This window comes from Anopheles darlingi, chromosome 2, assembly GCF_943734745.1.
Source record: "Anopheles darlingi chromosome 2, idAnoDarlMG_H_01, whole genome shotgun sequence".
Lineage (NCBI taxonomy): Eukaryota > Metazoa > Arthropoda > Insecta > Diptera > Culicidae > Anopheles > Anopheles darlingi.
Genome location: NC_064874.1, coordinates 810,001 through 824,615, shown reverse-complemented (window position 1 = coordinate 824,615; position 14,615 = coordinate 810,001). Strand labels below are relative to the sequence as shown.

At 51.3% G+C, this 14,615-nt stretch overlaps 4 protein-coding genes across 10 annotated transcripts in view; 1 reads left to right on the top strand and 3 right to left on the bottom strand.

Annotated features, from left to right (window-relative positions):
- Positions 1 to 99: 99 nt before the first annotated feature.
- Positions 100 to 1,912, bottom strand: LOC125952720 (transmembrane protein 169). Its single transcript, XM_049682386.1, has 2 exons — positions 1,726 to 1,912; positions 100 to 1,438 (listed from the first exon to the last, which is right to left on the bottom strand). Exons 1-2 carry the CDS (start codon positions 1,897 to 1,899, stop codon positions 317 to 319), a joined length of 1,296 nt encoding a protein of 431 aa, XP_049538343.1. The 5' UTR covers positions 1,900 to 1,912; the 3' UTR covers positions 100 to 316.
- Positions 1,913 to 2,287: 375 nt separating this feature from the next.
- LOC125952729 (uncharacterized) lies at positions 2,288 to 2,808 on the top strand. Its single transcript, XM_049682398.1, has 2 exons — positions 2,288 to 2,478; positions 2,541 to 2,808. The coding sequence occupies exons 1-2, from the start codon at positions 2,362 to 2,364 to the stop codon at positions 2,727 to 2,729; spliced, it is 306 nt and encodes a 101-aa protein (XP_049538355.1). The 5' UTR covers positions 2,288 to 2,361; the 3' UTR covers positions 2,730 to 2,808.
- On the bottom strand, positions 2,753 to 3,769 carry LOC125952728 (mitochondrial import inner membrane translocase subunit Tim16). 4 transcript variants are annotated; one of them, XM_049682396.1, is made up of 4 exons: positions 3,688 to 3,769; positions 3,418 to 3,605; positions 3,131 to 3,357; positions 2,754 to 3,070 (listed from the first exon to the last, which is right to left on the bottom strand). In XM_049682396.1, the coding sequence occupies exons 3-4, from the start codon at positions 3,291 to 3,293 to the stop codon at positions 2,841 to 2,843; spliced, it is 393 nt and encodes a 130-aa protein (XP_049538353.1). In that variant the 5' UTR covers positions 3,294 to 3,357; positions 3,418 to 3,605; positions 3,688 to 3,769; the 3' UTR covers positions 2,754 to 2,840. The 4 variants fall into 4 exon arrangements, with proteins under 4 accessions (XP_049538354.1, XP_049538353.1, XP_049538352.1 ...); XM_049682395.1 differs by having other exon boundaries at positions 3,666 to 3,763; XM_049682397.1 differs by having other exon boundaries at positions 2,753 to 3,070; positions 3,131 to 3,353; positions 3,418 to 3,739.
- Positions 3,770 to 4,221: 452 nt separating this feature from the next.
- Positions 4,222 to 14,615, bottom strand: part of LOC125952715 (uncharacterized) — a 63,484-nt gene continuing 53,090 nt past the window's right edge. For all 4 annotated transcript variants that reach the window (XM_049682376.1, XM_049682375.1, XM_049682373.1 and 1 more), the window contains 5 exons: positions 6,399 to 7,605; positions 5,797 to 6,329; positions 5,471 to 5,731; positions 5,224 to 5,403; positions 4,222 to 5,158 (listed from right to left, as the gene is read on the bottom strand). In XM_049682376.1, the coding sequence (XP_049538333.1) occupies positions 4,623 to 5,158; positions 5,224 to 5,403; positions 5,471 to 5,731; positions 5,797 to 6,329; positions 6,399 to 7,441 (2,553 nt within the window). In that variant the 5' untranslated portion in view covers positions 7,442 to 7,605 and the 3' untranslated portion in view covers positions 4,222 to 4,622. The remainder of the gene's footprint in view (positions 5,159 to 5,223; positions 5,404 to 5,470; positions 5,732 to 5,796; positions 6,330 to 6,398; positions 7,606 to 14,615) is intronic.

Here is a 14,615-nt window from a genome sequence, read left to right as displayed (position 1 = left end):
TCATCCTAGTGTTAGTCTGATTGACTGATAAATGTATAAGTAGAGCCAACTTGAAACGTTGCCTGATAGAATATCGTTGCCGCGGAAGTCCTTGCGAGCTCAGGAACGAGTTGAGGCTAGCACTCGGCAAAAGCAAAAGTCCAATAGACATTGCATCGGCTTCGCGTTGGGTAAAGATTGGTCCCTCGCACCTTGCTACTACTGAGTGAGTTCTGTAAGGGTGAGGGAAAGTCTATCACTGGTTAATAACACTAGAATGACTGGTAAGATATGGAATGCTGATCCATGCTCTATTCTGTCTGCATGGAAAGCATTCTTAAACCGACAGTTCCTCGGTTGAAGAGTTGATTTGCGTGGAATCACCGTTTAATCGTCCATCGACGGTTGGGTTTGCGGTTGAGCAGGTGCCTTCGTTAGCTCCACCAACTCCAGGATTCGTCGGGCAAATTTCGGTCAGAATGACCACCTCGTATGGGCTGCAATCGGAGAGGTGTAGAAAGGAACATAACCAGCCATAGAAGCCCTTCTCGATATCGGACACCTCGTTCAACCACGAGCGGAAGTGGAAGCTGAGTTGCCGGAAGCCTGCGTACAGGCCGAGCCCAATCGTGCAGAGAACAATTCCGAGCGGATAGGCCAGAATAAGTAGCGGAGACATGAGCAGCTTGTGAAAGTAGGACCGTTCCTCGTTGAAGTACGTGAACATGTTATACCACGTGACGGTACCCATATAGAACGAGTAGATTCCCGTCGTAAGCGTTACGAAGGGAAGACATAGAAGGGACAGGAGCAGTATGTGAACCCCCGTCCTCAGCGTGCAGCATCCTTGCTTGGCGCGGTAAGATTCATCATGTGCCGCTAATGCTTGCTTGCTGATGTGCTCGAGCTCTTCACGTGAAATGTTTAGCTGCACATCGATCGATTGGCCTTTTTTGCGACCACGCTTAATAGTACCGGTCATCGTAAGATAGTTATCGGTCGAGGAACCATACGATCGATTCGTGTTGTAGCGCTCGAGGCTTTGCTGATCATCGAGCTCTGCGTTCAAAACACTCGTCTCACCGGATTCGAGATCTTCGTAGTTGCAGATCGCAGAAGGCGACCGGCGATGATCGATCTCATCGAGATCGGTACGGATGTTGACACGCTTCTTCGACCGTTTGCCACTTCCGCCCGTTAGCAGTTCCGCGGATTTGCTCGACTTCCGGTCGAGACTACTTTCCGAGATGCTGCTCGGTGTAACAGTCGAACTGTCCTTTAGTGGATGAAACTGTTGCAGTTCGTTTAGATCGTCCTCGTCCTCGTTCGTGCCGTTGGTATGATTCGGTGCAACGGTCTTAGCACTCGTCCTAATCTCTATAATCTCCTCGCTATTCCAGCGCTTCGTCTTGCGGCAGTCTTCTCGTTCCGGTGTAAGATCCCATTCTTTACGCGTTCCCTAGGAGTGAAAATGAGCAACAATTGAATTAGCGCCATTTTCCACACGAATACCAAAGAAAAGCGGCATCGTGTTGCCGGCAAAAAAAGGTGGAAAATAAACAATTTTCCGACGCTCACACACGGCGCACAGTGGTAGTGGTGCAAGAATAACGATGGAGGCGCACATAAAGAAACAAAAGAACTACTCCAAAGGGAGTGTCTTGGACCCACCCAATTCAACGCATGATGCCGGACATGTGATTCGTGATATCATCTACTGGTACGGGTTATTCACGGATCGCTTACCTGTACATTTACGATGTGGTCGATATGGTTACTGTGGTTGGCTTTCTTTCCCGCTTGCCGCTTTTTCGGAGGGATAAAGACGGGAAACTCACTTTGCACCGGTTGGCACTGTCGGATGGGCGATGGCTGCTGTGCGGACCGCATGACCACATCGTCCGCCGTTAAACCAACCATATCCGGTTGGATCTTTTCTCGGCAATCTTTTCCTTTAATCCAGTCTGTTCGATGGTAGTACTACAGCGATGCGATGCCGATCCAAAAGCAGGTCCTTACTGATTGTCGTCGGTCTGTGCGTGTCTCGGACTGCGCATGTGAAGAGCTCGTCTCAGCCATTTGAAAACCTTTCCTGCCAGTCCCTGCTTTTGGTAATAATGAGGGTAATGATGATTTGCTTGTATAAAAAATACCAGAAATGTGTTGAAATTCGTTTAAAAACATTTTATCTTCATTTATCCATTTTTCAAGGACGTTTTCAGTACCAGGATATTTAAATGGCCAAAAAATGGGCGGCAGGCGTTATATGGCTAATCTGGCAGCATATTGGCTCTATAACGGTATTTCGAGAAAGTCCTGCTTGTTTTTCACGTTACCGTAATTTCTTTGGAAACATCCCAGAACAAATCAGAATACGAGAATATGGAAGACGCAGAAACGTTGAATCATTGGTTCAAGGAACGGCGCTACTTGCAAGAGATGGAGAAAACCCTGCACTCGATGATTGAGAAGATCAACCAGCAGCTGAATCAGCGGATGGTACGTGATAACTTCATTGGAATAGGGCTGGAGTGTTAATCCATTTTCATTTCTTGTTCTAGGTAGAAGAACTGGATCTGAAATCCCGCGACGCTCAGGTAACGGTAGGGGTGAATCCGAGCAACGAACCTGTCGAAACCGAACCTGGAGCAGGCCCCAGCGAAATCAACAAACAGCAGCTGGATCTCACGGTGAACAATAAAACGTGCTTCAACCTTCTCTGGGAGGAAGAGGACGATGAGGAAGACTAGCGAATCTCACGCGAAAAACACACTTTGTAAATACACCTTTTAGCTTTTAACTTCACTAAACACGACGAACGTTTACTCAATGATTTGTACACATTTGACGCTCGTGGAAGGTCACTTTTCGGGCTGCGTTCCGGTGTCTGTTTTCTCGGTTTCTGGAGGCTTCTGTTCTTTCAGTTCCTGGTCTATTCGTTCCTTGGCACGGAACACTTTCGATTGCAGATAAAACGAACCACCCTTCGCCTTGTCGTTCACCTGAAACAGGTGCTCGTAGTTCTTCTGCACCTCCGCCGGATCCAGTTTGGTAACATTCAAAATATCTTGCGCCTCTTCCAGTGTCATACCTAACATAAGAAACATGTGAGTTAGTGCTTTGTGGTAGCAAAAGGTGAAGAATTCCGTACCGGTCCTGAGGTTTGCTGCAGCCCGGTTCTGGCCCTGTTGGCCACCGCCGGCTCGCTTCGCAGCTTCTTGTGACGCAGCTATCTCTTGTTTCAGCGCCCGTGTGAAGGCTTTTCCGATGATCTGTCCTCCCAGAACGATTATCTGAGCGATGTACTTGGCCATTTCGGTCTATTCCAGATTCCGGATGTGAGATGGACCGATGAGGGGCAATCCGATTGGCCTCTATCTGGAAGGAGAAATCGATTATGCAACAAATCCTTGCAGAATCACGGACCTTAACACTTACCGGTTTCGGATTTTTTTCTTTCGTGACTCCCGGATCTTGGCCACAGATTTCTCTACTCTCTGCAGTTGATTGAAAGTTGGTTCCGGTGGAGTTGTTAAAGGATTTAGAATCCTTTTTCGTGGTTTCAGCCCGGTCTTTTTGGGGATGTTTCGCGCTGCGTTTCTCCAAGTTTCTCACACTACTCCGGCCTATTTTTTCAACAGGAAAGATAACTGGAGTTGCAAATGGCTCTAATCTGCTCTTATTACCTTATTTTATCACGAAACTCACGAAGAAGCTCAAAAAAGATAGAAAATTCCTTGTTTTACAGCAAACTCGAGTTTCTAACCTCAAAATCAAAACAACGGTACAGTGCCACGCAGACCATTTATTGCTCAAAATTCTGATTTTTTTATAAAAATGTTGCCAGTGTTTGGACAAAATGCGTATATTTTATCGAGCAGCACTGTCGTCATCATCCATCAAAGAGTTTATACCGTACGGTTTGGGAGTCAAGAGTGAGCTCAAATTCAAAAAAGTCGTTCGGGGGCCACGTGATCGCGGATCTTGGTGAATTTATCGGCGTTACCCTGCGGCCTTATGGCCTGCGAATAATCTGTTAATTATCGTGATTCCTCTGTTAATTATCGTGAAAGTGGAAGCAACATCTTCATGTTGATGACGGGAAAAAAGGAAGTACCTAGTTTTTGACTTGGCTGAATTTCGGTGCGTGCGATTTATTGCAACTCGGCCTTCAGTTTCTCTACAAATTCCATCACGGATTTCTTGCTGTTTCATTAAGTAGTTTCACGCATTGAGTTCTATTACAAAATAAATATATTTGATTGGTTTTATTATTTTACATAAATAGAATCAGGTTCGCTAGAGAATAAAAAAAAACACGTTACTAAAAAACACTTTCCTTTTTCGCAATATAAAACAACAAAAAAAACCGAAATTTTGTAAAATGCACTGCAGCCGCCAATCCGTAGGACGGTTCCATCGGTTGCATTGGTCTAGTTAAAACTTGAACGCCGTCCTTAACGGCGGCACAGTGGATCACGTTTTTGGCAGCACGGATCAGGGCGCTAGCACTACCTATACTACCTAGTGTACAACCGTGCCAACGTCCTCATTGGCACACCACCGCATACAAGAGCTATGTTACAACCGTTCGTTAAAAATTGGCTAATATTTCGTATTCGTATGCTATAAAATGCACCTTGCTAGCAAAAGCCGGGATTCGTGTGCTCGATAATGCACCGTTTGCAGTACTTCTTGACCGCCCGGTAGCCTTCGATCGATATCTGGCAATCCTGGATGTTGAGCTGCTGCAACCCTCGACAGTAGTACGCGATGCACTGTATCCCTCGATCGGTGATCATATCACAGTTCCGGAGGCTGAGCTTCTTCAGATTGGGACAGCTCTCGGCAAGGGCGCGCAACCCGGCATCACTCACATCACACTTGCCGATATCGAGGGCCCGTAACCGGGGACAGGATCGAGCGAGTACGTTGATCGAATCATCACTAACCGCCTCACAGCCGCGTGCATTCAGATACCGCAGCTTGTAGCACCTTCGGGCGATCACTTTAAGGCCCGCGTCCGACACCTGATCACACTTGGCCACCGAGAGGTACCGCAACGTTGCACCAAGCTTCGCCAACTCGTACAAGCCAAAATCCGTTACACTGGTACAATCCGAAACGCTCAGTTCCCGCAAGGCGATGCAAAAGTTGGGAATGAACTTGAGGCCAGCATCTGCAATCGAAACGAAAGGATCAGTTATGAGCCGGTTCCATGCGCGGGATAGCCAAATTACTTACCTGTCACCTGAATACACCGTCGGAGATAGAGATACACCAACAGTGGACAGTTGCGAGCGATCACTTTGATTCCGGCATCACTGATCGACGCACAATCCGTTAGGTCTAGGTATTGCAGCAGTAATCGTCGCGGAGGCTCCAGTCCTGGGTTAATATTGATGCACGTGATTTGCGCACAGCCTGGATGGAATTCGAGGAGAATTAGCAGGAATCTCTTGGACGGAGGGAGGATGACACACGCACTCACCGGTTATGTCTAGATGCTGTAGGTTTGTACACTTGGTGACCAGATCGGACAGTGCCTGGTTCGTGATGGTAACGCTATTCTGTATCTGCAGGTGCGTTATCTCAGGGCATCGGCGTGATAGGAGCTGTAGTCCCTTATCCGTCAACCGGCACCCATCGGCGAGCAGGACACGCTCTACACCGGGACACGCTCCGTTCCTGGTTTGGCCACACAATCGCCTGAGGATGGTTTTGATCGCACGATCACCACTGTTGTCTTCACCTGCAATCATGCACAACGAAAATAGTCAGATTGGCCAGACCGTGGACGCGGGCGGGGATACTAACCTTTGATCTTGATGACCTTCCAGAGGGCCGGATTCCAGATGACCGATTCGAAACGTCGACAAACGCGCGCTATATTGCACAATTCGCTGCTGTCCAGCCACTCGAAGATGCGCACCATCAGCTCGTCGGTGATCCGATCGAAGAGTGGCCCGGCCCGATACGAACCCGTACCACCGGTGCCACCGTTACCACCGCCGCCACCACCATGTGCCTTGCTTAAGCTGGTAAGTATGGTCGTACCGATGGCGACGGTACCGTTCGATAGACCGCTGGAACCATTGCAACCGCTACCGCTACCGTTGACCGATGTTGGCGGTTGACCCGGCTGACAACCGGGACTACCGTGGCTCGAGGAGGTCGACGTCGCTCCATCACCAGCCCGATGATTACTCCACGAGCTCGGTATCGTCGATTGTTGTTGACCCGACGGTGAAGGCGATACCAGCGTGTGATAACCTTGGTCCAGATTCGGTGAGAACCGCCCGTACCTTGACAATCCATCCGTAAAGTGTTGCGATTTGGTGAGAGGAATCCTGGTGGGAAAGGGGAAGGGGGGCCGTTTAGTGATACCGAGCCGTGCTATCGAAGCTGGTGGACCTTACCTGCCATCAACGAAATCGGTGGAACCGACCACCTTCAGGTGAGTCGTCCGTGGACTGTGGAATGCCGGTGAACCACGTATCCGATCGAGCAGATACCGATCGGAACCACTGGTTTCCGGGCTCGAGGCACGGCGCAGCAGATGCGGTGAGCTGGAATCGAGACAGTCCACCTGGGATTGGGCCGCCGAGGAGGCTTTCGAGGACACATTGTGGACACTGTGGCCACTGCCACCGTTCACGTTGCGCCGACAGAAGTTGTAAATGGCGTCGATGTTTTCGTTCTCGAGGTAGTACCGCTCGGTGTTGTTGCTGCTGCTCGATTGATTGCGCGTGAGGCTGGACGGAGTGGCGTTGGCATTGCGCCGGATGGCACCTTGAATGTAGAGCGCGTCCATCTTTTCCTCCAGAAAGTACCGATCGGCTTCCGAGAGTCCACCGAGTCCGTGCGATGGCGGTTCGTCCGGATGATGGAAACCACCCTGCGGTACACGCAACACCGGGGACAGTCGTGCGTGTTGCTGCTGCTGCTGCTGCTGTTGCTGATGGTGGTAGGTGCTGCTTAGTAAGGCATCGATCGGTGTGTACGTCCGTGGCCGGATATGTCGATAGTCTCTCCGGTGGGCAACGTGATGACCATTGGGTGGTGGTGGTGGAGGATGCATGTAAGGAGCACTTTGATCGAGCGAAGAGGAAGAACTGCGTGACAGCAAAGAGCCACCGCTTCCGCCTCCTGCCCCATTAGCTACTCCACCACCTCCACCGGGACCCGCACCATTACGACCACCGTCCGGTACGGGGCCATCCGTGAGCACGGAACCACCTTGGTCCACCTTACCACCAGCGCCGCCATCCGGGACGTAGTCGAGGTCGGATGAATCGAGGGCGAGTATCGGTGAGCTGCGGGACATCTGGTAGGCCTGCGGGTCGAGGGGACTCGAGCTGAGCGGATGGTGGTACTGCCGGGTGTCCATCGAGGGCGTATTACGGCCCAACGATGCCAATGGACACTCGACGGGCGCACCGCGCCGCTGTTGATGTGTCATCGTTCTGCCTCCGAGCCTCCAGCAATCGAAAAATCCACGCTCTCTCTCTCTCTCTCTCTCTCTCTCTCTCTCTCTCTCTCTTTCTCTGTCTCTCTCTTTTTATTTCTCTTTTCCTCTGTTTCAACCAAGGACTGCAGTCAACAGGATCATCCAGTAGGGTTTAACTGTGAGGAAGAGAGGAACAAAAATACAGGTTAGGCCAAATACTATCCAACGAACATTAACGGCAATGGCTCCAAGTTTCCAAGTCAGAGTCCCATCAAGCGACTGTAAATCGAAAACAAAGGATAAATGATTAAGTGCAAACTGCCTCAAACTGATGCAACGCCACCAAAGTCGCCTAGTAGTACATTGAAGTACCACTACACACACACACACGTACACACACGTATTATGCCATGGCGATGGCCCTTCAGATAAGGACGCAAAATTCTGCGATCAACGGTTCGGCCACAACGCTAATTAAATTCAAATTATGCCTTCAACATCCCCTGCTCCAGCGTCAGCTCCGACCTTTGCGGCCCCAGTGCACCTCTTCGGTTGGGTGAGAATTCTGTAACCACGAGACAAATGAGTCGAAAATGAGCGAGCATCAAGTCCCGCCGTCATTCGTAATGTCCAAATGATTCGTCGCCATCGCCATCCACCCCGTTTTCTCGCCAGGTCATTAAGCTCGGCGGCCGGCTCGGCTCGGCGCGGCGCGGCGCACTTTATACCGTTGATTACGCTGCAAGTCAATGACAATGTTGCCACCAAGGACGCCAGTTCCCCGGGGTCCTTCGAATAATTCGTCTCGATCCAGCAGAAGTCGGCCAGGATACCAGAAGGACCCGGCTAACGGCTAGGGCGCACTGGCACCAGTGATTGGCCTTTCTCACGGCTATAAATCATATGCCTCGTCCACGGTCCGACGGGAGACGGGGGATGGCGATGGGGAACGATTTGGGTCGAGGAGATCGGTACGTCGGACCCCGGGGGCCCCGAATGTCAAACCGGGACTCCGATCAACCGATAGGCCTACCGACCGTACGATGTGTCGTCGTTGTTCGTCATCGTCGTCGACGATTCAGCTCTCGATCGTCGATCGGCCACGATCGGTAGGTTCCGAAAAGGCGGAGGAATGGCAGGTAAGGGTACATTCCATTCTAAACGCTCGCTTCCCCCCTGTACCAACCAGATGCTACCAGAACCTGCCAGATGCCGACGAGCGAACTGACGAGGACAATAAGTGGAGCCCCCAATCTGCGGTCCATATCTCTACATCGAGCAGCGCGCTGGTGCATCGAGCCATATCTGCGCGGACACTCGCTCCAGGCGATCCAGTCCAGGCCAGCGCAGGCCAGTGCAGGCCATGGCATGGCGTGGATTGTGGCTGGAAAAGGTATTATTTAGTTCGCTCGACTTCGTTGTCGAGGGCTGCCGGTGCAACTTCCTCTCCTTCTCTTCGCTTCCCTCGCTGCGCAAGGTGCCATTCGAGCAAGTCACTTTTACCAATCCAATCTATCTTTCTATCGCGGAACCTCGAAGGGGAACCAAGGGAACCGCAGGCCGTTCGTCCGTTCGGCACTTGTGTTCCCGTTCCCGGCCCGAAAGCGATGCAGCGGCATGCAGATAAGTTATGCAAATTTTTCGTGTCAAGGACAATGCAACGGGTCGTTCGCCATCCGAGAGATCGAATATGGGTTTAGCAATCCTATGCTGCCGAGATGTGACGCCAACTAATTTCCCGGAACGGAAGCATTCCAGTTTTGTCCTTATTCCTATACCCACTTAGTTATTGAAAATAGATTATAGAAAAAGTTGTAGTGTTGTATACTTTCTGTTGCATCACATCATCATAGCATCAACAGCGCAACTAAGACAACGACCATCCATTGTGATGGATCACAGCAACCATTGCAAATATAAAAAGGTGCTGCCAAATCCAGTTCCAGTCAGTTGCAATATTATTGCTGAATAAAGAACTATGATAGTGTAAAGTGCATCGCAAAGTAATTCGTCCTACAAAGTGAATTTAGTGTAACAAATGATGTGAAAAAGTGATTATAAAACATTTGAAGCCGTTGAAATCTAACTCGAAACACAATTCTGCCGTGAAATAACAACAAGGTACCAACATTGATCTCTGTCGTGCTATGTCTAGTTCCTGAAGAGATGAAATTCAAAATATGTTGTTCAAATCAAATGTTTCGATCAGATGATTCAAACAAGTCTTCTACGAAATTGTTTTTTTTTTGTTAACAAACTCCACTCCTGCTTCTATTGTGCAATCGTAGTGTGCTTAGAATCCTGTTACCGTATGCAGTTGCTACGATTCGATCGACCGCAACCGATAGTACAACTTAATACTTAATACAATCGATCGATTTTCGGAGAATAAATGGTTCGCGAATGAATATTCAACGGTGGAGCGGAGGGTGGCCACGGGTGGAGACTGCATGCAAATGCGGTCGGTTTAGACGGACCAGCCCCGAGCATGTACCGTCGTATTGTTCGTGTGCGTGTCATTGCAAAGGTTAATCGCTCCAGAAACGCACTTACCATCCACATACCACAGCCAATTAGCAAGTGATTGGTGGGGGCGATGCATTGAATATCTACGGCCGCACGGGGCAGGGACAGCGTCGGGGCCAGAGGCGTCCCCAAAGCAAGCCAAAAATGCCGATCACCAGTTCCTTCCGCCCGTCCCTACCCCTTTATCGATGGTGTTTGCATATCAATGTAGTTAATTTACACATAAATACCACGCGTGTTAGGATTGGGAACTCAATCCATCCTGACACGGCGATAATCCCCGGCCGGTCGGCCGGTCGGTCGCCACGCCACCACCGATGGCCGATGCCGAGTGTACTTTATTAGCGGTTGCTATAGAGACGCGACACGAGGCGCGTCTCCGCTTCGAGAGCGTCTCCGCGAAACCGAGAGCCCCGGGTCGGGCCGGGCCGGGCCGCTTGTGGTAAGAGATTTTAATCTTAATAAAGCGTAAAGGCTGTGGCCACTCCATCCGCGCGGGAGGCTGACACGGTTTGGCATGAATATTCAATGGTCGCTACCTCACCCCACACTCACACATACACTGGTATGTTGATTCTTTCACTCTCGAGCTCTCTTTCTCTCTCTCTCCCTCTCTATCTCTTGGTTCCTGCTGGCCACATTTGAAGGGCGAGACGCTGCTGCGTGGCGAAATGCATTTTACGCGCGTGTAGGCGTAGACTGTCAGTTTGATATAAGCCTGCGTCACAGCGTGCCACTGCAGCACACACACGCACACACACACACACACCCGCTATTGGCACGCCCGCTGGTGGTTGGCTGCAGTTTTGTGCTACATTGTTGCCTGGTACGTAGCGTGCCGGCCAGCAAGCAGCAGCCGTGGCCTGCTGCGTTTTTGGACAACTCCACTGCCAGTGCGCTGCTGTCAAAGGATTAAACAAAACAGGAGGAGTGGAGCCGGAGTACCGTCGCCAACCCTCCCCTTCGGTCACCGGTCCGGAAATGGCTTGTCTCATAATTCATTGATTCGTTTGGCAGCACAAAACCATCGATGCACCACCACCATCGGCAATCCGGTCCTTTATAAGGATCTCTCACACGCTCTGAATACACAAGCCACTCAGAGCCTACTCAGAGGTAGCACTGGTGGTGGAGGGGGGCACACGCATGTTCCATTGTACTCCATAGTACCAGCAACACCCCACAACCTACTACGATTGCTCCACAAGGATCAGGGCAGAGCTTAATCCCGCATAAATCCGGACTGCGCAATGTGTGCGCGAAGGACGCGCTACTGAAAGCTTGTGTATGTATATAGCGACCCTTGGCTGGCAACGAGTTGAATGCCTTCTTGGTTGGAACACCCCGCGGCGGTGTTCAGCACACACCACAAAGCACCGCGATCACCGCGGTAGCAGTTGATCTGAGGTCCCGGCCGGGCGTGGTTGGGTTCAACGTGAATCGCGTAGACAAACATCTCTCCTTGTGCCGTGCCTTTGGGGCTTCACCTCCCTCAGTACTCTGCTATCAGAAGAAGAAGGGCCGCCATGGACGCCGCCCTGAGGTACTATGCTCAGCGATGCTCACTGACAAACCATCCAGAACCATCCGAGTGGCGGGAGTCCATTCGGGAGCCGTTCCCCCGCTCCCCTCCGCTCCCCTCCGCTCCCCGTCCCCACCCCCTGATTAATGCCTTTTATTAGGCCGATCGATAGGCGCAATTTATCATCGGCCCGACTCCCGACGGATCGTATCATATCGCGTGTGGAATGTTTCGTCCTTCCGGGCTTGAATTACAATCCTAGTCACCGCCAACAACATTCCATTGCTCGGTTCGGTTGCCAGCTGCGGGGCCAGTAAGCGCTCGTTGATTGATCGCTCATCGCTCGGGAGTTGGGGGAGCGATCACCGTCACGGCTGCTGCCGTTTGCTGTGTGTGTGTGTGTGTGTGTCTGTGTAATGATATGATGACGTGAACGTGAAGCACCCGGCCGGCCTGAGATGGTCAGAGATGACTATCGGCGTGTGATAGCCAGCTATAGCCCTTCACGGGTCCGAGGTCTTTAATTCTGCGATTTACGAAGGTGTCCTGGGGCATCGGAAACGGAACGCCCTGGATCGAGTCGGGACACCGCGTGTGGCTCTCTCAAGCAGGTGGCTCAGGCTGAAATCGTTTTTTATGGAAAACTCGTACATCCGGAGGGCACGCAGATGCCAGCAAAAAATAGGGTGGCCTCAGTAGCCCGTAGAAGGGCTCCCGTGTGTGTTTTTTTGTTGTTGTTGTGGAACTAGAGGTTGATCTTCTTTCTCTGGGTTTTCACTTAAAAACCTCCGGTCTGGCGGTGGATCATCATTATACTACTTCATCGCCGGAGGTCATTGAATAATTGTTTTCGCCATCATCCTGCCCTCCTGTGTCGGTGCCGGCGTCTATTTGTACAATTGATGAGCGAGTTCATTAGAAGGGAAACGAGACAGAACTGATTAACCGTGTGATTCCTATTAATTGGTTTAATTACCCTCCCTGCGTCCTAGAACATCACATCCGGATCCAAACCGGGGGTCTGCCATCTACGTTCATGCATTCCATCATGCACGGAGGTATTTTGTATGACCATACAGTGCTACTAACGATAGTGTCGTGGCAGGTTTACAGAAAAGTTGAATACTCTTCCTATCTTTTCTCGCCTTCTCGCTAAAGCTACTGTAAATTATTGCTTCTTCTACTAAATGAGCAGCAAATATCACACCATCGATAATATTGCTCGCAAACTGCATTTTCCTCTGCCACCCGGATCCTTGTTTACGAACGGAATCTGAACGAACGAATAAAGCACAATCGCGCTTCTCTCTCGGTCATGCAGGCTCGCAGCCAAAAATCCACGGAATGTATGAACGTGGATCGCGGAGACAGTGCCTTCTTACGAGCGCGAAGGTGACGGAAATTGATACAATTTGTGCTCAGAACATGACCACGGACCACGGACTGTCCACATTCCATTCCCGAGCGCCAGCGCCCAAGATTAAGTATCCCCCGCGAAGAACATTTAAAGGCGAGCAGATCATCGGCTCACCGACCAACTGACACTCCTGCGGCTGCCGGCAACTACCAATTTGACACTCTGACTGCACCATATTTTATGCAAATGCGCTCGAGTGCCACCCCCCCCCCCCCCCCCACTCTTTAGGTGGCACACTACGAAATTGAGATACCATCTCGAGGCAAAACACCTCCTCTGGGCCAGCAAGTGTTTGCAGCGACTACTACCACCAGCACGAATACTGATAGGGCGCGTCCGCGTCGCCCTCAAGTAGTTCTCAATTTTGTAGTTTTCCAAGACTCTGCATGGTTTGTGCGGCCGATGGTGGTAGTGCCGGTAGTGGCCAGTTGCCGTGGTCTGCGGGTCTCGAGGGCTACTTCGCGGTTCGCATCTTGCGCCACGGGCAAACATAGTTTGTGTAGCAAATTTTTGATTTATGTCCATAATTTGTACGTTCCCTTGGCTCCCTTGGCTCCCTTGGCTGTCAGACTGGCGGGGCGTAGAGAGGCGTGGAGGTCAAACTACCTTTCGGATTTGCACGCTCCGAAGAGCGAGCAGTTGGAGCAGCAGAAGCCAGCCGGCCGGCCGGGACCGGCGCGTTCCTCCCTCCAGCGGTCGCTGATTGACGGCCACCTCCACCACCACCGGACCATCACCGCCAACTAGACTTCGGTCACCGTATTTGGCGGTCTTTAAGACTCCGGCGATGGTCTAATCGCGGTGGCAGGACTCTCTCGCGCTGCTTTTGGGACCATAAAGACACCGGCACCGCATGTCGCGCCCGTGCGTGCGTGTGTGTGTCCGCTCTGGCTCTGGCCAATGTGGGGTTTTTTTGCGGCTCACTCCGGCTGGCTGGCTGGCTGGCTAGTTGGTAGCCCTCCTCATCAGTGTTTGCTCACTCTGACGAGACCGACCGACGAGAAGAGGTGAACGATACTCTAGTTTCTTCTCTAGATGAGCCACGCATTTACCGTTAGACACCGACCACCACCATCACCAACACACACACACACACACAAACACATACATATGAGCGTCTGTGTGCTGCTGGCACCATCGTGATGCTTCATGGGGCATGGGGCCGAACGGTCGGTTGGACGGACGGTCGGTCGGTTTGTTGCTCGATCGACATCGACGCAGCGCATTTGCATTCGAGGCGGGCACAGATTCCGCGCCGCGCGCCACCGCCAAGCACCAGGCGATCATTGATATGCACCGTTCGAAGCGCGATGTGTAGAGGCGCGACAGACTCGCTCGCTAGCAAGCTGGCTGGCTGGCTGGCTGGCTGGTAAGATATGGCGTCAAATAGTGTGTGGCTAATTGCGTGTCCTCTGGACCTCACTTCGCGCTCCATCTCTCTCTCTCTCTCTCTCTCTCTCTCTCTGTTGCATTCTCCTTTCCAGTGCGACCTCCTTTTACCACTCTATCCTCACATTTGCGTGAAGCAGACACACATCTTCCGTCCGCTCGTCCATCCGTCCGTCCGTCCGTCCGGTAGCAATAGAGCAGGCAGCGGCTCTGCAAGGCTGGCACGACTGCTGCTGCTGCTGCTGCAGAAGCGAAGAGAGAAAATGCATTCCAGCGATGCACCAACGCTTGCAGCTGGCTTGGGCTCGAATCTTTTCGCACGAAATCATACA